Source organism: Onychostoma macrolepis, chromosome 10 (assembly GCF_012432095.1).
Source record: "Onychostoma macrolepis isolate SWU-2019 chromosome 10, ASM1243209v1, whole genome shotgun sequence".
NCBI classification, from domain to species: Eukaryota; Metazoa; Chordata; class Actinopteri; order Cypriniformes; family Cyprinidae; genus Onychostoma; species Onychostoma macrolepis.
In genome coordinates this window covers 2,928,169-2,952,227 of record NC_081164.1, presented here as the reverse complement: position 1 = coordinate 2,952,227, position 24,059 = coordinate 2,928,169, and the positions used below count along the sequence as shown (strand labels likewise).

Here is a 24,059-nt window from a genome sequence, read left to right as displayed (position 1 = left end):
CTCATTGGCTGCTCTCGTCTGCACGCTCCCAACGACGAGCGAATGCGTTTATAAAGATTATATCACAGGTCTAACCATGTCTAACACACACTATAATTAGATATGAATGAGAAAGTGAAAGAAACACAGTACAACGACATCATTTCTTCGCAATTTTTAATCCCTTTATCCAAAAACCTTCAGGAAAAGAACTAAAATACAAAATAAAGGACACTTTTTCTATTCAAGACTTAAGAACACATCAGCACAAAACCTACAGGTTCAATCTGAACAAAGCACGGAATAAGACAAACTTGGAAACAAAACGCCTCGCTATTTACAAGGTTAGACACTGAATTCGTCCCCACAGGACTGAATAACGTTTTTTTTTTTTTTTTTTTATATAGTTGTTTAAGGACAGGAATCCACAAGCTGCCTCCGAGGAGCAATGTCGAAGTCAGCCTGCCGACCTACAAGAGAAGATACGCAAGATGAACCACTCGAATTTGGACAGGTTAAAGAAAAAGAAAAAACAGCACGTCCATGTTTCAGTGTTTAACTTCTTGAGCTGTCGATTTTAAACTAGGAAAACCATCATTAAAGATTAAAGATCATATGTTCGACATCTTATATTGACAAAACAGCTCATAAGCCAGCAAAAGCTTCAGCTCCAGGCGGTCGGTCGACCAATCGAGGAGCGAGCCCAAACGTCTTCCCCTTTAAACCAAAAATTGACATTTGCATTTAGCCAATACGTGAGTTGGTTTCATCTGTCTAACACAGATTTGTCAGCTTTCAATGGCTTGGTAAACCCACTTTACATATGATCTTTAAAGGCTATGCGCTTAAGAAAAAGCCTTGAGGTGTACCCATTTGAAGTTCTCTATGGCCTCTAAAGAAAAAGCAAGCATTATGAGAGAAATATTTATGCAATTATTTACAAGGGAGGTGTGACTGAAACCAAAGAAATAAAAAGAATAAATCACTGAAGCTCCACAACTGAAATACAAGAGCACTACAATTGAAAAAAGAGAATACAACAATTAAGCAGTTATGAATCACTTTTAGGTTACGTTAATAAAGTCCTGGAAAAAACACATTTGGAACTGTTAACGAAAACCAACAACTTAAGGAAAATGAGGGAAGCTCCTTTGTCTTTTTGTTTGTTTTACGCTGGTACAGGAAGTTTGAAGAGACCATACCACAGGACAGCGCTTTCTTGTGCATGCCGTGCTCTCTGCCCGCTATGTGCGACGCCCAGAGAATGTCGTGGTCAGGTGACACACGGCCTGCAATGAAGTCCCCGCTGGCAGGTACAAACAAGGTACAATAATCAGAATTAGGGAAAGAAAGGAAAAATCAGGAGAGGCGCCCTTACTCTGTACCCCTTAGCTGTACTTTACCTGTTAGCATTGCTATCAAGTCTCTATGTTATTCCATTATGATCACCTGTTAAAGCAGGAGGAGGAAAAGGAAAACCTACAGAAAAACACTTACGTTTTTCTGGCACGCTAAAAAGGCAAAATGGCTACACAAACGTGAGTGATTAAAGATCTATAGACATGTGTTGTTCAACTCGGGCGCATTGATATGCGTAGGCCTTAAGCTGTCAGATAGTGTCTATTGATCTTTAACATTGAGGTCGGGTCCAGAACGCAGCAAAGATGTGACCTTACCATGAACGTCAATGTGTTTAGCCACTTTATCAATACGGCTGGTAGCTGTTCTGATGGTTTCCGCTTTCCCGTGAGGCCTTGCCATAACTGCTCTGTTGACCTACAAAAATTACAAACATATAAAGCAATTTGTACAGCGTCTTTTTTTTTTGCACTTTTTGAGAATGTTTGCAGCTCCTTGCTTTTCTACAAAACCACTGTACCTGTACTGTACCTGTGCAAATGGCAAGAAATCATCTCTAAATATAGTGATAAGAGACAACGATCGTATAAAGCAATTCGTACCTAAATATCACTAAATGTGGATCAAACCTACACATAACAGTAGGCTCGGTTGGGAACAAATTTATGTACTTACAAAGCACTGAAACACTTTTGTAAATTTTTTTTATTTGTCCTTTCAATTTGTATTCGGAGCAGTTTCATCATTTTCATTGAGATGGTGTACATATATATAATATATAGAGTGATATTAAAATGAATACACTATTTAAAACAGTTTAATAATACTTAGTACTTTAACATTTTCTAACTTTTTTTTTTTTATAACTGTATCCTTACTGGTTGAATAAATTATTCTTCTAAATACATTTGTGTGCTTAATCGCACTGACTTTAACTTGGTATAAAAATAAATAAAATAAAAGTAAAAAAAAATGGTGCAATTTTGCAGCAATTTTTCCAAATTATACCCCAATGTAAATTTTGCCTAAACTGAATGGATTTTCATAACTAATAGCTTCCAAAAGGGTGAAAAAAACAATACATCATGAATATCAAGGCTTGGGTCTTTGAATGTTAAAGGCTCAATAAAAAACTGTGTATAAAATTACCACTGTAATCATCATAGCTTTGTCCATAGCCATAATTGGGATAGTTGTATCCTGAATAGTCATAGCCAGAATAGCCATTATAGCCCTGGTTGTATCCGTTGCCGTAGCTTCCATAGTTCTGGCCGTAGTAGCTGTTGTATCCTTGATTATAGCCCTGGCCCTGTCCTGTTCACAAAGAGTCAGAGGAACCCTTTTAGTCCAAAACTACTGGAATTACAAGTCTGCCAAAGACAGCAGCAACCTCTAGATTTGCAAACCTCTTCCACGGCCCCTGAAGCCTCCTCGTCCTCCTCCGAAGCCTCGGTCCGCTCTGCCCTGCTGCTGTCTGTAAACTTCTTTAGGCTGGGCAACTTTGATTTCACACTGACAACAAAGATTAACAGCATTACGAACATGCAGGGTTGGGCAAAATAATGCTTTACTCACAATAATAAATAAATAAATACATGCCTACTACGACCCCTTTTATTAATATCAAACATAACATCAACACACCTTCCCTGATCCAATTTGATGGTATCTGTTCTCCAGCAGTTGCTGAACGGGATCCTCTAAAACGTACGTCACAAAGCAGAATCCCCGCCTTTCGTTTGTTTTGGTGTCCATGGGGAGCTCAATGTTTTCGATCTTTTGAGAGAAAAATGCACAGGTTAGTTTAGACGCGCCGGTGTGGTACTACTTCCAAAAAATGAGATCTTGATTCGAGATACTCACTTCTCCATAAGCTCCAAAGTACTCCCGGATCTGTTCCTCAGACGTGTCTGGACTCAGACCGCCGACGAACACCTTCTTGGGGGGCTCTTGCCCTTCATGGCTTTGGCTCTCTTGGGATCAATCAGTTTCCCATCCAGCTTGTGCTCCTTCAGCTCTAACACCTAAAACACATCAAGAAGAACCTGCTGTGAATGCTGCTGAAACACCGTTATCACTAAACGTAAGGACTGACAGGGAACATTTACCTTATCAACGCTCTCAGCATCTCTGAAGAGCACGAACCCGAAGCCCCTGGAGCGGCCGGTCATGGGGTCTGTTTTGATGGTGCAGTCAAGGACCTCTCCAAACTTGGACAGGTAGTCAGAAAGGTCTTTCTTGCTGGTGTCCCAACTGAGTCCACCGATGAACATTTTCCTACAAAAAAATAAAATAAGCAGCATTCAAATCAGCAACTGCTGGTATCATACACACATTTGCTGGTGATGCATGTAAGAAATACAACAGAATAAAGTATTGTTTTTTGTAATTAAACCTCATTGGTAGATTTTTTTTTTTTAATGCCCAAATTAACCCTAAACCATTAGACGCTAATATGCTAGCACGCAAACGGATTAACAACTAGGTTTCGGGCATCTTGAGCTCGATGTCATGTTTGATACCGTGCATGTTAATACTGTGCGCGTTTGGAAGGACATGGAGGTGAATGATCGCTAAGAAGATGTTTTCGGTTGTTGAAGCTGTTGTTGTGTCGCGAGGGCCTCGCGCCGGACTCACCCGTCATCCTGCAGATTTTTACTCGCGTTTATCTTGGAGCCTTCTGGAAACTCGTCGGTGCTGAAGTCACCTTGCTCTTCGGCCTGCATTTTGAAGTATATGTAGTTTGATCCGACGCTTGCTACGTAACTGATTGTATTACTGTGGATTTAAAAGGTCAAAGACTTCAACACGAATAAAGTGCCGCGTTGATTAAAATGGCGGACGGAGATCAGTGACGAAATCCGTCTGCACGAGGAAGCGGGGGGATGGGCGGGGCTTATGCTAATAAAAGAGTCGTCTAATCCCAATGTGTGTTTTTTTTTTGTTTGTTTGTTTGTTTTGTTTTGTTGCAATGACCCAGTTATCCTTAATAATAATATGTGCGTTCTATTAAATAATTCCAACAAATGACACCAGTGTACTAACATTGTAATTAAAATTCTAGCTGTTTTCTAGCATCGGGTAATGGGCGGGGCCTGATTCAGTTGAAAAAAAAGAAATCATAACGAGAACAATGAAGCCTGAAAAATTACCACTCCCATAAAGGTCATGACTTATTAAGTATTAAGTATTACTCTGGCTAGAAACAAACATTTATTTTAGAAATAACAGTAACAACAGCAACATATAACAATTGCAAATATATAAATGGAGAAAATATTTTGTGTTTCCTTTTGTTTAAGGAAAAAAGATGCATCATGTTCAATTCTTTATATGAAGAATTGTATTTTCGTTAGATAACCAGTTATGCATAAAATAAATAAATAATAAAAATAAGTACGTGAATGAATGAATTTTATTTTATTTATATGCAGCCTTTACTGATCACATTTACTTCCTACTCAACAGCCTTTCCCAACCGTGTTGCCAGATTGAAATAAAATAAATAAATAAAAAAAAGCTTAGCGGCTACACGCCTATTAAATTACTAAATACATAATTTTCTGCACAAAACATTTCCTTTATTAATTTGACCACCTCAAAAAGTGTGTAGAAATAATAATCTAATATTTTATAAACTATTATTATCACCTTCTCTTACAAGTATAAATAAAAGTATAAATGTAGAGGTGTTGCATATGACAATGTATCATACAAAAATGTACATACATATAAAAAATAAAAAAAAGCAAATACATAAATGAAGTGTACCAGTGTAGCATTAATTGCACGCTAAGCCTCCTGATGACAGACGGGGGGGGGATTATGTGCGCAGGATTTGGCAACCCGCAACCGCTCCATGTGTTTGTTAGCTCACCACTAGCCTTGCATGCTATTAGTGATTCATTTGTCAAAATCTGAGCTTCTCATCTGATATATTCAAACCAAACACAGGACTTTAACAAGCATATATATCGTTTGCCATTGATAAAAATGGCAGCGATTGCAGTACCAGAAAATACTAGAGTCTTTCTTCTGGACATTGAAGGAACCACGACGCCCATCACGTTTGTCAAGGTAAGAGCCCACAGAGATAATAGAAGAGCATAGAAATCATATTCATTGTGTGCGATGGTTTATTGTGTTATTTCTTGCACGTAGGACGTGTTATTTCCCTACATCAGAGAGAATCTGGAGGAGTATCTGTCTGCTCACTGGGAAGAGGATGAATGCAAACAAGACGTCCATCTGCTCAAGAAACAGGTCAACACCGTTTACGCGCTTTTGACAACTTATTTTCACATGTAAATAGGTAGTTATGGCACTGTTTTAAACTTTATTTTCATGTGTACTACAAAATGGGTGTATCTTTTTGTTATAATTCGTTTTACATTAAGATAAGTATTATTGTACAAAAGCTTCAAATCTTTTAGTCCTTCCCAAGATATATTGACAAACTCTTTAATCTGTGGTGGTAAAACAATGTTATTCTTAAAAAAAAAAAAAAACATGTAAATCAGTGGTTGAGTACTGAAATTAGGAGGCAAGTTTTTTTTAAATCAAAGGTAATTTCATGTCCCAGTCACTTTTTCTTGGTTAAATAAACATTACTTGCACTTTAAAAGAAAAACAAACAATTCTATTTGATATTGATTACACTTTTAATGTAAAAATATTCTATTTATTCAAGCTATTTATAAATCTCACCAATTTAGTGTTTTTAAGCATTTTATATTTATTAAAGTAATAACTCGAGGCAGTATAATTTAAACAATGTAACTTATCTTCAACTGTTCTTTTTAATAAATAACTATTTTTGAGTTTTTCGGATCATCCTTCATCAAAGCTGGTCACAAACGCTGAGATTTATTTAAAATTTAAAAAGCTGATTACTCACTAAAAACTCCCACAGTTCATGTTTTCATTTTAAATCTTATTTTGACGTAAAAAAAAAAAAAGTGGTTGTATCTAAGTGTGTGAGTTGTTTGCTTGCTTTTTAAATTAATCTTTCCTTTATAATGTTTATTCAGACTGATTTGCGAACATGCATGAACCAATCAAAGCCGAGCATTGCCTCCTCTCACGTAACTTTCCCCATTCATTCTCAATCACCCCCCACTAAAGTCACGGCACGTTTTGGGGGTTCTGTTTAAGCTCAATGGGCTCAGGGGAGGCGAGAGAGATGTGCTGCTTTAGAAAAACTAGTGATTTATACAGTTTAATGCTATATATTGTAATATGGACGTTATTTTATATTTGTACTACTATTTTTTTTCTCATCCAATATTTTGAGGAGACAGTGCCTCCTGATGTAAATGCACTATCCAAAAGTACAGCATTTGGGACAGATACTAGCGCAGTGCATTGTTCAGACCGAACCCTGTGTGTGTTTCAGGCTGAAGAAGACTTGCGGCAGAATAAAGCGTGTCACGTTCATGCGGTGGACCAGACGGTTCACACAGACGAGGAGAAGGCCATCCGGGAGGTGGTGGATAGCGTGCTGTGGCAGATGGCAGCGGACAGAAAGAGCACTGCGCTCAAACAGCTGCAGGGCCACATGTGGAGAGCTGCGTATGTGACGGGGAAAATCAAAGGCGAGTAAGTAACCTCATCTTTACCAGCACAAACAGCCCATGTGTGTGTTTGAGCAGGACTGCTGACCTAGATCGAGTATTTTAATCAAATAAATGCAGTCTTGGTGAGCACGAGAGTTTCACACATTCAGCTATCAAACATTAAAACATCTTTCAGACCCCAGACTTTGTAATGATAGTGTACATTTATATCCCATGCAGTAGTCTGATTAAATTACAATTCTCACTAGAAGCAGTAAAAGTGAGTTATGTTATTGTTTTTCTGTGGTTTTGTCGCAGGGTGTACCAGGATGTGGCTCCAGCCATCAGACGGTGGAGACATCGCGGCCTGAAGGTCTACATCTACTCTTCAGGAAGCGTGGAGGCTCAGAAGCTGCTCTTTGGCTATTCTGTCGAAGGCCATCTATTAGATGTAAGCTTGATCAGTAATTATAAGCACTATTAGATGCGATTCGTTTTCTAAACAACACATGATGTTGTTTCTTGTGTTCTCTGTAGTCTGGATGTGGGCTTTAAGGAAGGTCTTGTGCATCACAAAACCCGTTGGACTTATTAATGTGATTAATTATGCGAGGAGTCATTTCCTGTAGGCAAGTCATTATTGGAAAAACCCGGGCTGGTACTAATCAGATACTGTGTCGCTCTGAAGGGGTTTATTTTGCACTGATATCCAGCCGATTGTACATTATTGCTGCTACAGTGGCTTTTCTGAGTCTACTTATTGATTTAACTTCCTTTTTCATTAGATGCCAGCAGTAATGTAATTTTATTAATGGTGTTGGACTATTGTAGTATTTATTAATATTTTGAATTAGTATCTTTTATATTTTTAGTTTTTAATTTTAGATAAAATTCCAGTTTTCTTGTGGGTTGCATTATTTATTTAATTAAAATGGTAGAAAAAAAAATTGAAATACTATTATAGTATTAATATTTTGAATGAACTTTTAGTTCTGTATCAGTTTTCATTTTAGAAAAGTATTATTATTATCATTATTTGTCTTTAGCGGTCATGTATTTTTAGTTTAGTTTTAGCAATTTTAGTACTTCAACTTATTCATTTCAATTATTTACCAAGGCTAAGTTTGTTTTTCCATCTAATATTTGTGTATATATATATATATATATATATATTTTAAAGTTGACGACACTGGTGCGTTCTTTTTCTCATTATTTTTTTTTTATTTAGGTTTTTTATATTAAATAACACTTAATATATTTCAGTTAGTCGCTAAGGCAGTATCTCTAATATTCTCTCTTTTTTACATTTAATATTTATATTATATTTCAGTTTTATTTGAATGTTTTTTTTAATAGTTTTAGTCTTTGTAATCACTGGCCAGCAGTAACCACCAAGGTTTTTTGTTTTTTTACCAAGAAAGTTGGCAAAAAAAGTTAATCCGTAATGAAGGGTCACCAGGAAATGAAATAAATAAATTAGCTTTAGTTATGGTATTTCAGTAAAGGTCAAAATAAATAATGCAAAGTGATCTAGAAAGGATTAATTTGAATGATAATCACATTTATAGCTACATGGGTGGAATTAAAGCCAAGAAACGGGGATCCTTCCGCAGGGAAAATGAGTTGATGTAGATTTGCAAGTTGTGAATTATTATATTTATTTTCTCAGCTGTTTGATGGTCACTTCGACACCAACATTGGTGCCAAAGTAGAAGGTAAGAGCTACGAGAACATCGCAGAGAGGATTGGATGCCAACCCGAGGAAATCATGTTCTTAACCGACGTCTCACGAGGTGCGTGCACGCTTCTCATATTCATTACATGCTTGTGCCACAATTACATGAGGATTCAATGTTAATTCAGCTTCGTTAAATCTCTCTTACAGAGGCAAAGGCAGCAGAGGAAGCCGGGGTGAACGTGATCGTGGTAGTTAGACCTGGTAACATGGAGTTAACCGAAGAGGAGAGGAGCCATTATAGAATAATCACATCTTTCAACCAGTTAGAACTGAGCGGGAACGTTTGACGGCGCAGAACCGGGCTCAGCATCGGATCATGTGAAAAACCAGCGGCTTCTATGTGTTGTTATTCCGCTGGACTGAAACGCCAAGCCTCCCAGGTGCTTGTTTTCTACACTGAAACCCATCTTTGAATTATCATGCACTTGCATTCTCTCTGAATGTTTTATATGCGGTGTTAATGTGTAGCATATGACATATTCATGTCTTTATCCCCCACATGTGCAGTGATATAAAATATGATAACCTGCCAACTAGACACAGGTTTAGTGTGATTGTACCTCATGTCTTATAAACCTCAGTCTTAAATGTTGTTGTAAAATTTTATTCCAAATGGACACATCGAACAAATCACATTTGCAACATTTAGATACACCAGCACCCGAGAACAGATGTCTGTTTTAGTAACAAAATACAGGATTATGAGCAACATCAGAGATGTTTTACAATATTTAACATCAAGTATAAAAAGCTGCATAAGCTTCTAAGATAATGCAGGACAGGCTCAAAATGAAATGCGCTTATATGAATACTATCTATGATTCAGTGATATAGAAAGTATAGTTCACCCAAAAAATTAAAATCGTCATGTACTCGCACTCAAGTTGTTACAAACCTGTATGTTCTGTTGAACACACAAAGAGGATATTTCGAAGAATGTTGGTAAGCAAACAGTTGACGGTAGCCATTGACTTCCATGGTATTTTTTTCATGCTTTGTAAGTTAATGGCTACCAGCAACTGTTTGCTTACCAACATTCTTCAAAATAGCTTTATTTATGTTCAAAAAAAAAAGAAACTACAGTTTTGGAACAACTTGAGTGTGAGTAAATGATAACACAATTTTTATTTTAGGGTGCACTGTCTCTTTAAATGAAGTTTCCAAACCCGTATCCCGTGTACAGATTCTTCAGAAGCTCTTTGAAGTGACCAAAAGGGTTAGTAAATAACAACAGCATGTTTCTGAAGGATTATCTTGCCAAAAACTGTTTCGGTATTCATCTCTTCTCCTTGAAAGTGTCATTGTTGCTTCGCTCATCTGACACACACACACATGGAACACGTCACAGTAAATCGTTGTGCATTTCGTGAATTTGTTGCTTTTGCGACAAGCCTATCTACACATTCAGAAGATGTACTCGTCCGAAGGTCTTTGTAGAGAGATTACAGTCAGTTTACATGCAGGACTGATCACTGGAAGAAGTACGAGGCTCCACAGATACTGAAGAGTGAGACTAGAGCTGGTCCGACTGGTACTCGGAGACCTCGGAGAAGCTCTCGGAGAGGCTGAGTGGAGGGTCCTGGTCGTCGCTGCAGACGATCTCGAAATGGTAGTGGCGAAACTCAATGGCGAACGTGCCCAGGTACGTCAGGAAGAACATGACCAGTGCCCACTGAGCGCGGGCCGCGTGCATGTGCAGCCGCTGAGCCATCAGAGCGAAGTCTGAGATCTGCCGTCAAGGCTGGAATATGGACAAAATGTGTAGAAGAAGACTTTGAACAAGTAGGGGGTTAAAGGGATGAAAATTCAGTCATTAATTACTCGCCCTCCTGTCAAACCCGTAAGACCTTTGTTCTTCTTCAGAACACAAATTAAGATATTTGTGATGAAATCCGAGAGCTTCTGACCCTCCGTAGACAGCAACGCGACTGAAATGTTCCCAGGTCCAGAAACGTAGCAAGGGCATCGCTAAAATAGTCATCAATGTGACACAAGGGTTCAACCGTAATTTTACAAAGCCATGAGAATATTTTATGTGCGCAAAGAAATCAAAAATAACATAAATTATTCAACAACTCTCGCTTAGTTACCGACTTTCGTCATTTTGGCGAGTAATCAGCGCTGTTTACGCTTGGGGGAATGCGTTGTGATACTCTCTAAAATGGTGGAAGACACAACTCTGGGAGAATAATTAATTGTTGAATAAATTATCTTTGTTTTCTTTGCGCTTAAAGTATTCTCGTAGCTTCGTAAAACTGAAGTTGAGCCATTGATGTCACATGGACGATTTCTACGTTTCTGGGCCTGGGAACATTACAGTTGCGTCGCTGTCTACGGAGGGTCAGAAGCTCTCGGATTTCATCACAAATATCTTAATCTGTGTTCTGAAGTTGAACGAAGGTCTCACGGGTTTGAAACGACACGAGGGGGAGTAATTAATGACAGAATTTTCCGTTTTGGGTGACAGCGAGACTGTGGCTACTGGGCATGCGTGCATCAATATAGCGTCATTTTTGTCTCGCTGCACAACAATACTTTCTATTTTTGCATTGTTGTAAGGGGTAGGTTTAGGGTTGGGGTAGGTGTAGATGTTAATATAAGAATAACACAATCTAATAGGTAGAAAATTAAATTTTGTTGTTAGTTTCCGGTCGGAGCTGTATCCCTTCTAGCCAAAGTAGGGCTGGGTGATGCATCACATCCCAGATTTTTTTAAAAAGTACACTTCCATAATGTACTTAAAGTACTCTATTTTTGTACTTAATATACTAAAAATGATTCTGTGATCTTAAGAAGTACTATCTAAGTGTACTCAACTGTGCTATTTTGAGACACCATGAATATGAACTAAAATGCACTTTTAACGTACTATCTCTGTATTTATAAAATGTATTTATTTACCACTTGTAGCACACTTGAGCCCATCTTTTATACACTAGTACACTCAAGTGTACTACAAGCGGTGACTAAAAAATTTTTTTAAATACAGAGATAGTACGTTAAAAGTGCATTTTAGTTCATATTCATGGTGTCCCAAAATAGCACAGTTGAGTACCCTTAGAGATCTTCTTAAGTTAAGATGATCTTAAGTTTATCTTAAGAAGTACTAAAGAATCATTTTTAGTATATTAAGTACAAAAATAGAGCACTTTAAGTACATTATGGAAGTGTACTTTTTTTACCTGTGATACGGTATATTCACAATTATGTGGCGATCGAGCAACATTGACCGCAACAACTTAAACCAGCCTAAGGTGGTTAGCTTGCTTGTTTTGATGGATAAGAGATGCTAGATAGCTTTAGCAGGGTGAATTGATTCATTTCAGTGAATCAGGTCAGATTGTCCGTTTCAGTGATTTGATTCATAAGTCTGATTCAGTGATTCTTTTCTGTCATCCCTTAGAAATGTTTACGGATATCCTTGCATGGCTTTTTATATTAAATAAAAATTTAGCTTAAAGGGAAATATTGCATTTTGTTTTTTTGTATTGTTATTGCCTTTGTATGGAAGTTTGTTTTTGCCTCTGAATAAAAATAAAAAAGGTAATTGCAATGTTTTATTTCACAATTCTCACTTATCTTTTCTAGGAATTTTGTGATGTAATCACGCAGTTGTGTGTTATAAAGTAAGAATTGCAAGATGTAAACTTGCAATTGTAAGAGAATAGTCCTTTTCCCTCTGAATTGGACATTATAACTCACAATTCTGAGAAAAGAAGTCAGAATTTCATGATATAAATTTGCAGTTCTAAGAAAAATTCAGAATTGAAACAAAGTTGCAATTGCCTTTTTTAATTTGGTGGCGGATATGGGCTTCTTAGCTTAGTGAGAAACAAGTACACTTGAGCTTTATTATTATGGAACACATTTTTTACTATGGTACTTATTATGGAAGTAATATACTGTTCAGTGCAAACTCAATGTAATGTTTTCGGACACTTAATTACATGTTGCTATTAAATGAAAATGTATTATAGTTTAAATTCATATTAAATGAAATGAGCTGAACTTTAGCTTTTTGACCCACTTAAGTAGGACTTAAGTACATCTTTATATGAAATTTCATAATTACTTCTATTGTCTTTAAAATAGTATAAATGTTAAAGTGAACAGCCGAATGTACTGACAAGCATTAATGGAAAACTGAAATATTTTAATGTCTTATTAAAACTTGTATGCCATATTTAAATATATTTGTAATATATATTTACTGCACATGCTACTTTAGTATTTTACATGTGCTTTAGTATGTTAGTCAGCACTTTAAATTAGAGTGCTACTTTAAAGTATGACAAAATATCATTAAAATAATAATTACTTTAAAGTAAAATGTTTAAGTTGACATTATTACAAAGTGCACTTTTTAAAAGTGTGTTATGAAACGTAGGTTACACTTTATTTTAAGGTGTCCTTGTTACTTACAAACAGGATTAGGGTTTGAATTCGGGTTTGGTTTGGTGTGGGGTTAGTTGCATGCAATTATGCATAATTTACTGTTCCTATTATGATAGTAAATGCATGGTAATCTATCCAAGTTAAGTGGCCTTTTAAATGCGTGTGTGTGTGTGTGTACACACACACACACACACACACACACACACACAGTAGTCAACATTTGAAGTGGATGAAAACCTTTATTGTACTAAAACCAAAACAATACCTGTTCTTGTCTTAGGACAACTTTGATTAACTTTTTTGATCCTCTTCAAATGTTGACTACTGTGTGTGTATATATATATATATATATATATATAAGAACCGTTTTTACAAAAATATAATGTTAAGATTAGAAGTACTTAAAGTACCCTCTTTTTTTTTTTTTTTTGCAAGGGGTGTGTATATAAATGGAATTTTTTTTTTTTTATGCTGCTTTGTTCAAATGGTGAAACACATTTCTAAAGTTTTAATGTTATACATTTTTAAATAATTTTAACAACAGTGGGTTTTGTTTGAAATTACATATTTAGATATTTCAGAGCAAGATGTGTAATGCATATCATCAGAAATCCAGACATTATCACCCAGCCCTATCATTTACTTGCAGCTAAAAATACTAGATTCATTTCTTTCTGCACAGTCAACAAAGACAGTGCTCGCGTATATTGTTTTACATACGTGAGGTTACAGTGGAAGGAAGAAGGATACAAAGCAACATGCAGGAAGTTACAGCTCCGGACAACAGGAAGCGAGGGATTCCTGCTCGCCTGCCTTCATTCCGCAGGTTGACCTTTAGGGTCACGAAAGACTGAACCCAGCAGAACAGTGTTCCTAGGCCAAAGGTCATGGACGTGCCAATATTATGCAGCTCCTCATCGTTGGACAGCTAAATCAGCAAAACAAATTAGGTGTTTAAAAAAAATCATTTAAATGTGTAGAAATGTTTCATTTTGGCATGAAAGAATATCTTTCTGTTAATCTGTTACAAAAAAAGCCTAAATAAGTGATTCAATGTTGTTTGCAAAAAAAAAAAAAAAAATTCATACCTGGAAATTCCCAACTAAAGTCATACCAAAGCAAGCAAGAGACAAAGCCACCAGACTACCGATGTTGAGCCAGGGTTTATGTACTCTCGGCTTCAGCTGCAGATATCGCAGCACTCCCAGAATAAAGCCTGGAGCCCAAGACCATGAACATTTATTTCAAACAATTCTACATTCATTCCAAGATGTAGATGAGTTTGTTTCTTCATCAGATTTGGAGAAATGTAGCATCACATCAGTGTCTCTGCAGTGAATGGGTGCCGTCAGAATGAGAGTCCAAACAGCTGATAAAAACATCACAATAATCCACACCACTCCAGTCCATCAGTTAACATCTGGAGAAGAGAAAAGCTGTGTTTGTAAGAAACAAATACATGATTAAGGTGTCTTCAAACCGTTGCTTCCAGCTAAAATACAAGTCCTCTATTCATAATATTGCTTCCTCCAGTGAAAAAAAAGTGGTCTGGTCTGAATCAGGAGAGAAATCTGCACAGATCAAGCACCGTTTACAAGCCAAAACAGCTCTAAACAAATATGTGTGTGGATTTTCCACTGGAGGAAGTGTTTTTATGGGTTGTAGACTCAAATTTTAGCCAGAAGCGACAATTTATGGATTTGTTTCTTACAAACACACAGCTTTTCTCTTCAAAAGACGTTAACTGATGGACTGGAGTGGTGTGGATTATTGTGATGTTTTTATCAGCTGTTTGGACTCTCAATCTGACGGCACCCATTCACTGCAGAGACACTGATGCAATGCTACATTTCTCCAAATCTGATGAAGAAACAGTCATCTGCATCTTGAATGGTCTAAGTATGTTTTCAGCAATTTTTCTTTTTTTGGTGAACTATTCCTTTAAGAACTAAACTGATGTTCATATGATGCTGGTGGACAGTGCAACAATTGCATCAGGCTAAAATTCAGGTCATATGAAATAATGAACATATCAGTCGTTAGCTCTTAGCTCTTTCTGTTTATAAGACCAAATCCTCTGATAGGATCTGAGCACCATTCATACCTACAAAGGCTGCCATGTTCATGACTTGACTGAACACACAGCTGGCAGGTGGGGCATTGCCTGCAATGCTAAACAGCAAAGACGGCACATAAGATCATTTATCAACCTCTAAACAAATCGTGCAGTTCATAATAAAATTCATATAGATTTACCTGATATATGGAGGAGATTTTGATTCTGACCTCCTATGTGAGTAAAAAAATAATAATTGAAGGGGGCATAAATATTGATAACTTATATTAAACAATTGGCCTGCAATAGAGGGAAATTTCCTTACTTGTACTCTGAACTGAGTGGGGTGATTTTCTCATCCTCCACAGCAATGAAATACCTGTTTAGAATGAAATTATATAACATTTATCTTAACAGCAGCTTAAATCATTGACATGGAAATGAGCGAAGCAGGTGTTGGATACTCACACGACCCAGAGACCAGCAGCTGTGAAGAAAGAAAACATTACAGGCAGAAACATCCATGGACTGCACTTCCTCATGTCTCCTCATGAACGTCAATAAAACAACCCTGCAATAAAACCAACACCACATTCTAATGTCCTACATTTATACTCTAACAAATCAATCACATTTAAAGTCTATAAAGTGCAACAGTAGCTGCCTCGTGTTGTTTGTGGCCCTCTTTCCCCGTCATAGTTGTCCACAGTTCTGGGTAGATTTGAGTCTGTTACTGATTACAGTTTACATGATGTCGTTACTAAAATTGTATATGTAATCGAAATAAAATAAAATTTTAATGTAATCTAGGTTGCTCATTTTAGGTAATGCATTCTGACTACTTTTTAGATTACTTTTGATCTAACTTGTTTTAAACTTACCATTAAATGTACCACACTGATATAAAAAAGCACAGAAAAAGAATATATATATATATATAAAAAATTATTTGATCCCCTGCTGATTTTGTACGTTTGCCCCCCGACAAAGAAATGATCAGTATATAATTTTAATGGCAGGTTTATTTGAACAGTGAGAGACAGAATAACAACAAGAAAAACACATTTCAAAAAAGTTATAAATTGATTTGCATTTTAATGCATCAAATAAGTATTTGACCCCTTTGCGAAACATGACTTAGTACTTGGTGGCAATCACAGAGGTCAGGTGTTTCTTGTAGTTGGCCACCAGGTTTGCACACATCTCAGGAGGGATTTTGTCCCACTCCTCTTTGCGGAGTCATCTCCGAGTCATTAAGGTTTCGAGCGGGTGCTGCAGGATTTCAGTCCTTCAGTGTGTTACCAATTGTTTTCTTGATGACTATGGTCCCAGCTGCCTTGAGATCATTGACGAGATCCTCCCGTGTAGTTCTGGGCTGATTCCTCATCGTTCTCATGATCATTGAAACTCCACGAGGTGAGATCTTGCATGGAGCCCCAGACCGAGGGAGATCGACAGTTATTTTGTGTTTCTTCCATTTGTGAATAATCGCACCAACTGTTGTCACCTTCTCACCGAGCTGCTTGGCGATGGTCTTGTGGCCCATTCCAGCCTTGTGTAGGTCTACAATCTTGTCCCTGACATCCTTGGACAGCTCTTTGGTCTTGGCCATGCTGGAGAGTCTGGAATCTGATTGATTGCTTGCTTCTGTGGACAGGTGTCTTTTAAACAGGTTATACACTCCCTTTAAGAGAGTCCTAATCTCAGCTCCTTACCTGTATAAAAGACACCTGGGAGCCAGAAATCTTGCTGATTGATAGGGGATCAAATACTTTCACTCATTGAAATGCAAATCAATTTATAACTTTTTTGAAATGCGTTTTTCTGGATTTTTTGTTGTTATTCTGTCTCTCACTGATCAAATAAACCTACCATTAAAATTATAGACTGATCATTTCTTTGTGAGTGGGCAAACATACAAAATCAGCAGGGGATCAAAACATTTTTTCCCCACTATATGTATATATATACAGTCATGGACAAAAAATATTGGCACCTTTGCAATTCTATCAGAAAATGCAAAACTTCTCCAATTGCAAATGTTTTGGTATTCACATGCTTTATTGCAACCACACAAAAAAACAGAGAAGAAAAGTCAAACTTGATCAAATTTCACACAGAACTCAAAAACAGACTGGACAAAATTATTGGCACCTTGTCAAAATTGTAAGAAATAATTGCTTTTCAAGCATGTGATGCTCCTGTAATTTGTATTTAGACACACCTGTGGCAAGTAACAGGTGCGGGCAATATAGGAATCACACTTGCAACCAGTTAAAATGGAGAAAAGGTGACTCAACCTGTGTGTTGTGTGTCACACTGAGCATGGAGAAAAGAAAGCAGTGTAAAGAGTTGTCTGTAGATTTGAGAGAAAAAATTGTGGAAAAACATGGACAATCTCAAGGCTACAAGTCCATCTCCAGAGATCTTAATGTTCCTGTGTCCACTGTGCGCACTATCATCAAGAGGTCTACCAAATATTAAGTTAAGGGTGCCAATAATTTTGTCCAGTGCATTTTTGGGGGTTCTGTGTGGAATTGTATCAGATATGACTTTTCTTCTCAGTTTTTGTGTTGTTCCAATGCAAAAACAAACAAACAAACAAACAAACAAACATGTGAATACCAAAACATTTGCAACTGCAACAATTTTCTGAGAGAAGGGTTGCATTTTCTGACAAAATTGCAAGGGTGCCGATATTTTTGGCCATGACTATATATATATATATATATATATATATATATATATATATATATACTGTATATATATATATATATATACAGTCATGGACAAAAATATTGGCACCTTTGCAATTCTATCAGAAAATGCAAAACTTCTCCAATTGCAAATGTTTTGGTATTCACATGCTTTATTGCAACAACACAAAAAACAGAGAAGAAAAGTCAAACTTGATCAAATTTCACACAGAACTCAAAACAGACTGGACAAAATTATTGGCACCTTGTCAAAATTGTAAGAAATAATTGCTTTTCAAGCATGTGATGCTCCTGTAATTTGTATTTAGACACACCTGTGGCAAGTAACAGGTGCGGGCAATATAGGAATCACACTTGCAACCAGTTAAAATGGAGAAAAGGTGACTCAACCTGTGTGTTGTGTGTCACACTGAGCATGGAGAAAAGAAAGCAGTGTAAAGAGTTGTCTGTAGATTTGAGAGAAAAAATTGTGGAAAAACATGGACAATCTCAAGGCTACAAGTCCATCTCCAGAGATCTTAATGTTCCTGTGTCCACTGTGCGCACTATCATCAAGAGGTCTACCAAATATTAAGTTAAGGGTGCCAATAATTTTGTCCAGTGCATTTTTTGGGGGGTTCTGTGTGGAATTGTATCAGATATGACTTTTCTTCTCAGTTTTTTTGTGTTGTTCCAATGCAAAAAACAAACAAACAAACAAACAAACAAAAACAAACAAACATGTGAATACCAAAACATTTGCAACTGCAACAATTTTCTGAGAGAAGGGTTGCATTTTCTGACAAAATTGCAAGGGTGCCGATATTTTTGGCCATGACTATATATATATATATATATATATATAAACTGGACTTGCAGGTAATATACAGTATTAATGAAATAAAAGGCTGCTAAAGTGTATTTAGAGATCTCATACTTTCATGACTGTCTTAACACATTTTAAGTGAAAAGAAGGTATTTTGAAGAATGTTGGTAACCAAACCATTGGCTGTAACCATTGTCTTCCATACTATAGAAAAAAAATACTATGGAAGTCAATGGCTACCGTCAGCTGTTTGGTTACATTCTTCAAAATCTTCTTTTATGCTCAACAGAAGCACTAATTTTAAAATTATGCTATCGTATTTTTTTCCCACAAAGCTGTGGTGGGAGTGGACAATCACTGCTGAGCTCTTTTGCAGGATTTCGATTTCCACAGTAACGTCTCTGATTGGTGGATCTCTCTTCATGGATTATGGGTGAGGTTCCTTATTAGTAATTCAGCTATTACACTATTACCCAAATTTGTTAAAATGAACAAACACAGAAGCATGTATCATCACTTAACAACTCTTAAGGTCATAATGGGGATGATATTTTTTATTTGCAGTACCCTACGGTTGCACTTTATTGTGAATAAGACATGAATCAAACCACTGACCAGCCTCGAGATCTCTTGGAGAATGTCTTATGTGTCGACAGGGTTCAGTCTACAGAGACAAAACAAAAAGCAGTCCTTTTACTGGCATACTCCAGCGTGCCTGACATCTGAAAGCATTTATTGTTAATAAGACAGCAGGTTTATTGATCAGTAAATGTCCATTCATTGATTTGGTGCTTGTGGACAGCGCCTTAGTGCTGAAATAGTGGACAGTGACCGAGATCAACAGCATTTTCCTGATTTCACATTCACAAATCCAGCGGCAGAAATAGGATAATAAATGAGCTAACTTAATTATCAGCTTGATATGATGGACTTTATTAGCCTATATAGTATCAATGCAATTATTTTTTAAAAAACGGCATGTTAAAACTGTATTTCTAGCGACTCAAAATAATAAAATGCCACCTTAGTTTAGAGGACATACCCAAGTCATGACTATATGTTCACTTTGAATCGAAATACACAGCATGAAATATCTGAACAAAAAAACACATCGGACGGCATTAATACGCGACACGCGAGTCCGTATCGTCTTCGCCATTAAAATGCAAGATAGCGCGTCAATTAATAAAAGCTTTAAGTCACTTTATTGTGAACGACGAGTATAAAAGCCATACCTTGTAGACAGCCTTGTATAAAGCCCGTGTCCTCTTCATTTCATAAGGACTGCAAGACAGACATCGTTCGCATTGGGTTGTATGAGAGAGCCGGTGAGCGGGTTTGGCTTTACGCGGTGTGAAGTCTGTACAGCACGGACTGGGCCGACGGACTCGGTCTCAGACAGACAGCGCGCGCCATGGATCTTACGAGCAGTCATGTCCGATTCGCAAACGAGTCGTTCTTTTGAACCGGTTCTTTTTAGGATTCATACGAATCGATTCGCAAAGCATTTGGACTGCACCGCGGATACAGCGCTACACCAGGCCACATGTTAGAATAGAATAGAATAGAATGATTTTCTGAAGTAAATAAAACAAACTTTATTTAAATAGCCTACGTTTTACAAGAAAATAGCCTACACTGTAAAAAGTGATAAGTTTACTTAACTTAAAAAAATTGAGGAAACCCGTTGCCTTAAAATTTTTAAGTAAATGATCATTAAAAAATAAGTTAAGTGAATTGTCAAGTTCACTTAACTTTAAAAAAAAAAAATTTTTACTTCATAATTTTAAGGCAACGGGTTTCCTCAATTTTTTTAAGTTAAGTCAACTTATCACTTTTTACAGTGTACAATTTAGTCTTTCTACTTAAAATTTCACATTTAATATGTTGTTGTTTCTTTGTAATTAATTATCAAATTTAGGCTACACTGTAAAAAAAAAAAAAAAAAGTTGAGCCAACTTAAAATTTTAAGGCAACCAGCTTCAGCAGATTTTTGAGTTTGCTCAACTTATTTATGTGGGAGATTCTCAAGTTTTTGTTGTATTAATTTAAAACGACAAGTTGAGAAAATTTTAAGTTGGCTTAACTTTTTTTTTTTTTTTCTTTTTACAGTGTAATAAACTAAATCCTAAATGTTTTGTTTTGTTTGTCATTACATTTTGTTATAAATTATAAAAAAGTAAAAAAATTAATTATAGCTACATTTGCAAAGTGAAACCATTATGAAAAGTAAAACAACCTGTTTTGTTGTTGTTAGATTGTCTTATCTTTTGATAATTTTAGGCTATTCCACCTTTGTCAAATACACATTTACAAATATCAAGGCTTTTACCATGATATTAAAAAAATAAAAATAAATGCAAACTAAAAGCATTTTCGGAAGAATAGAAATCAAAACGAAACTGAAATTAAAAACCAAAATACAAAACAAACATTAAAAACTGGTAAAAGTTTTTAACACCCCTGATCTGTACCGACCATACAACAAAAATATGAGCAGTGATAAATTCCTGTGAAGCACAAAAGGATACGATAATCATGTGAGAACAGTGTTATTTAGGCTACTATGATTTCACCATTTTTTGTGATAGTTTGTTAAAGTTAACGTGTTGATGTGTGTCATCTTGACAATGTTCACTTACCAATTAAACACAAATGGAAGGAAAGGAGCTGATCTGGGGTGCGTTTCTCAAAAGAAATTATGGTCTCTCAAGTTCCGTCATTACCAATAGAGTTCACTGGAATTAACGAGTTAGCTAACGATGTCAGTATTGGGGAAGTGGCGAGTCTTACAGCACTGCAATGGGACCAGTTTAACCAGTGTTTGTAACAGGTTTGTTAAGGTGCTGTTACATAAGCTAAAGAGTGCATGTACAACTACTGTAGCCGAAAGCTAGTTTTGTGGAATCACATTTTGGAAATGCAAATACAAGTAAATCAAAAATGTGATTAAGCAACCTGAGAGAACACTATTTTCTAGTGTGTGTGTGTGTGTGTGCGCGTTCTTGTTTATAGTACATTGTGGGCACCGAATGTCCCCACAAGGATAGTACACTCCTAAAAATAAAGGTTCTTTATTGGCATCGATGGTTCCATGGAGAGCCTTGAACATCCATGGAACCTTTCAAATGCAGAAAAGGTTCTTTATAGTCGAAAACAGTTCTTTAGATTTTTAAAATGTTCTTCAAAATGGTTATTTTAGGAACTGTTCACTGAAAGGTTCTTTTGGGGAACCAAAAATGGTTCTTCTATGGCATCGCTGCAAAAACACCCTTTTGGAGCCTTTATTTTTAAGAGTGTAAAACCAGAAATTTTTGACATTGTGGGGGGACCAGTCTGCGGTCCCCACGAGGGAAAAAAACAATTATTAAAAATACTAAATGATGTTTTATCTGAAAGTGTAACAATGCAAACAGGTTTTCTGTAAGGGGTAGGTTTAGGGTTAGGGTTTGGTTAGGGCATAGAAAATGGCCTTTGGTCAGTATAAAAACAACAGAAGTCTATGGAAAGTCCCCACAATTCACAGAAACCTAACGTGTGTGTGTGTGTGTGTGTGTGTGTTTGATCCTTGATTTTGATCCATGTCTGGAAGAGAGTCCCGTTAGATTACCATCATGAGATTGTCAGCATTCTCCATGAAGTATATTACTTACTGAATAAGTAATACCTGACATGCCTGTGATGTTGCCTTCTCTTGTTAAATTTTAGTACTGTGTAATCTCACAAAAAAAGTTTGTTAACAAAGTTGTCAACTTATTCATGTTCCCTGTAATTAAATATTTGCTTCCACTTTAGAAGTTTACCCAGTTACTCAAAATGATCAATTAGACAATAGGCCTACCAACAAAAACTCTGCAGCATACACTTGTCTTGGACCAGTTTTCTTATTTTTCTGTGTTAGCCTACTACTAGATGGCGCTGTTCATCCACATTACAACATGACTGCGGCCCCTATAAACAAAAGCTGTTCAAACAAACCTTGACTGGAGCTTGGATCTTACCATTTAAACATTACAGCCATTCATAACCATGAGTATGAGCACTATTAGACGGATGTTTACTGTATTCATAGACTCCTTTTACCCAACTCAGTTAAACCCATTATTAGTGATATTGGAGTATTAGTTACAATCCACTTTTTATTAGTTAGTCAAAGTAAGAGTAGGCTACAACTACTTTTTTGTCTTATATTTTATTATATATTTTTTATTTTTTAGAATATTTTATTTTCAGGGCATAATAACGTATTTGCATACTGTTTAACACATTAAGAAAAAAGAGTTAATGTGTGATTAGACTAAAAACACAAATGAACTGAAACCTGTTATAGCCTACAAGCAATGAGCAATTATTAACATTTCGATATTATTACTTACGCGGTCCAGAACACTTATTATTATTTTACGGTTTTACGGTAAAGTTGTCATCACACCATGTGCTAAAACATGTTATGGAACGTTGATAGCTCAAAAAAGAATCATTATCACTGTTTTTGAACAACGCAAGAATAGCTGCGTCATCTGCATATTTAAAATAATGGGTAGTAGTAAATAGACATTGACAATCATTCGTATAGAGAGTATATAGAAATGGTCTTAATACACATCCCTGAGGGGCCCCAGTATTAAAAGCAATGGTGGGTGATAATGAGTTGTCCACTTTTACCACTTGCGGCCTATTAGACAGAAAATTATAAATCCAGTGAATTAGTCCAGTGGTGATGGAACTTGCAGACCCTGTAATTTCCTGATTACCTGATGACGCTGTATTGAATTAAAGGCAGAACTAAAGTCAATAAAAAGAAGTCTAGCATAATTTCCAGGGGTATCCAAATGTTGAAGCATCTGTACCTCTTTTCTGCTTGTATGCAAATTGAAGGCAGTCCAAAAATGGTGAAATATACGGAAGAATAATATCAAAACATTTCATTATAATTGAGGTTAACGACACCGGCCTGTAATGGTTTAACTCTGATGGATGTGATTTTTTGGGGACAGGAATAATGATTGATGATTTCCATATGACTGGTATTTTTGAAGTATGAGAATGAAGAATAGGAGTTAATTCCAGGGCACGGTTTTTCAAGACCCGACCTGGAATTCATCCGGCCCAGGAGCCTTATTCAGCTTGCATTTAATGAGCTGGAAATAGACATCCTGCTTGTTTAAGAAGGACTCATAATCCAACTCTTGAAAAGGCAAGGAATCCAAAAGGCCGTCACACTCTGCTGAGAAATCAGGGCATAAAAATGATTAAGATTGGTAGCAAAGGTGATAGGATCTGATACACAAGTAGACTGTTTAATAGATTGTCTAGTAAGAGTCCTGCCACGATGAAAAGCCTGTTTAGTGTTCATATTTGCAAAATCCTGCTCCAGTTTGTTTTTATAATACTTAAAGATTTCGCTTTTAATGTCCCGGTTTATGATTTTGAGACCAGCAAAGTCCTTCTGCCT

The 24,059-nt window shown here is 36.5% G+C and overlaps 3 protein-coding genes across 6 annotated transcripts in view; 1 reads left to right on the top strand and 2 right to left on the bottom strand.

Moving 5' to 3' along the window:
- The first annotated feature begins 123 nt into the window (after positions 1-123).
- enoph1 (enolase-phosphatase 1) lies at positions 124-9,572 on the top strand. Of its 2 annotated transcripts, none has more exons than XM_058789860.1 (6): positions 124-1,303; positions 5,500-5,601; positions 6,734-6,936; positions 7,212-7,344; positions 8,563-8,686; positions 8,779-9,572. In XM_058789860.1, the coding sequence occupies exons 1-6, from the start codon at positions 1,205-1,207 to the stop codon at positions 8,916-8,918; spliced, it is 801 nt and encodes a 266-aa protein (XP_058645843.1). In that variant the 5' UTR covers positions 124-1,204; the 3' UTR covers positions 8,919-9,572. The 2 variants fall into 2 exon arrangements, with proteins under 2 accessions (XP_058645843.1, XP_058645841.1); XM_058789858.1 differs by lacking the exon at positions 124-1,303 and adding an exon at positions 5,145-5,415.
- On the bottom strand, positions 140-4,210 carry hnrnpdl (heterogeneous nuclear ribonucleoprotein D-like). Its single transcript, XM_058789857.1, is given in 8 exon segments — positions 140-1,755; positions 2,488-2,652; positions 2,745-2,850; positions 2,983-3,114; positions 3,202-3,290; positions 3,293-3,362; positions 3,447-3,615; positions 3,976-4,210. Coding segments are annotated over 8 exon segments (891 nt in total). The 5' UTR covers positions 4,065-4,210; the 3' UTR covers positions 140-1,684.
- A 79-nt stretch (positions 9,573-9,651) lies between the features above and the next one.
- tmem150c (transmembrane protein 150C) overlaps positions 9,652-24,059 on the bottom strand; it is an 18,125-nt gene continuing 3,717 nt past the window's right edge. The window contains exons 1-9 of one of the 3 annotated variants that reach the window (XM_058789862.1): positions 21,247-21,369; positions 19,220-19,268; positions 15,551-15,653; positions 15,408-15,461; positions 15,283-15,315; positions 15,131-15,198; positions 14,115-14,242; positions 13,777-13,954; positions 9,652-10,353 (exon numbers count right to left, since the gene is read on the bottom strand). In XM_058789862.1, coding sequence (XP_058645845.1) covers positions 10,145-10,353; positions 13,777-13,954; positions 14,115-14,242; positions 15,131-15,198; positions 15,283-15,315; positions 15,408-15,461; positions 15,551-15,624 — 744 coding nt within the window. In that variant the 5' untranslated portion in view covers positions 15,625-15,653; positions 19,220-19,268; positions 21,247-21,369 and the 3' untranslated portion in view covers positions 9,652-10,144. Of the gene's footprint in view, positions 10,354-13,776; positions 13,955-14,114; positions 14,243-15,130; positions 15,199-15,282; positions 15,316-15,407; positions 15,462-15,550; positions 15,654-19,219; positions 19,269-19,839; positions 20,061-21,246; positions 21,370-24,059 lie in introns of those variants that run through there. The other 2 variants (XM_058789861.1, XM_058789863.1) reach the window with 2 other exon arrangements.

What these genes read in the sequence shown, in the direction of transcription:
- enoph1 (XM_058789860.1), top strand. Translation starts at nt 1,205, where the DNA reads ATGCCGTGCTCTCTGCCCGCTATGTGCGACGCCCAGAGAATGTCGTGG. An exon ending in TCCATCTGCTCAAGAAACAG is followed by an intron (nt 5,602 to 6,733) that starts GTCAACACCGTT and finishes TGTGTGTTTCAG; the next exon opens with GCTGAAGAAGACTTGCGGCA. An exon ending in CTTAACCGACGTCTCACGAG is followed by an intron (nt 8,687 to 8,778) that starts GTGCGTGCACGC and finishes TCTCTCTTACAG; the next exon opens with AGGCAAAGGCAGCAGAGGAA.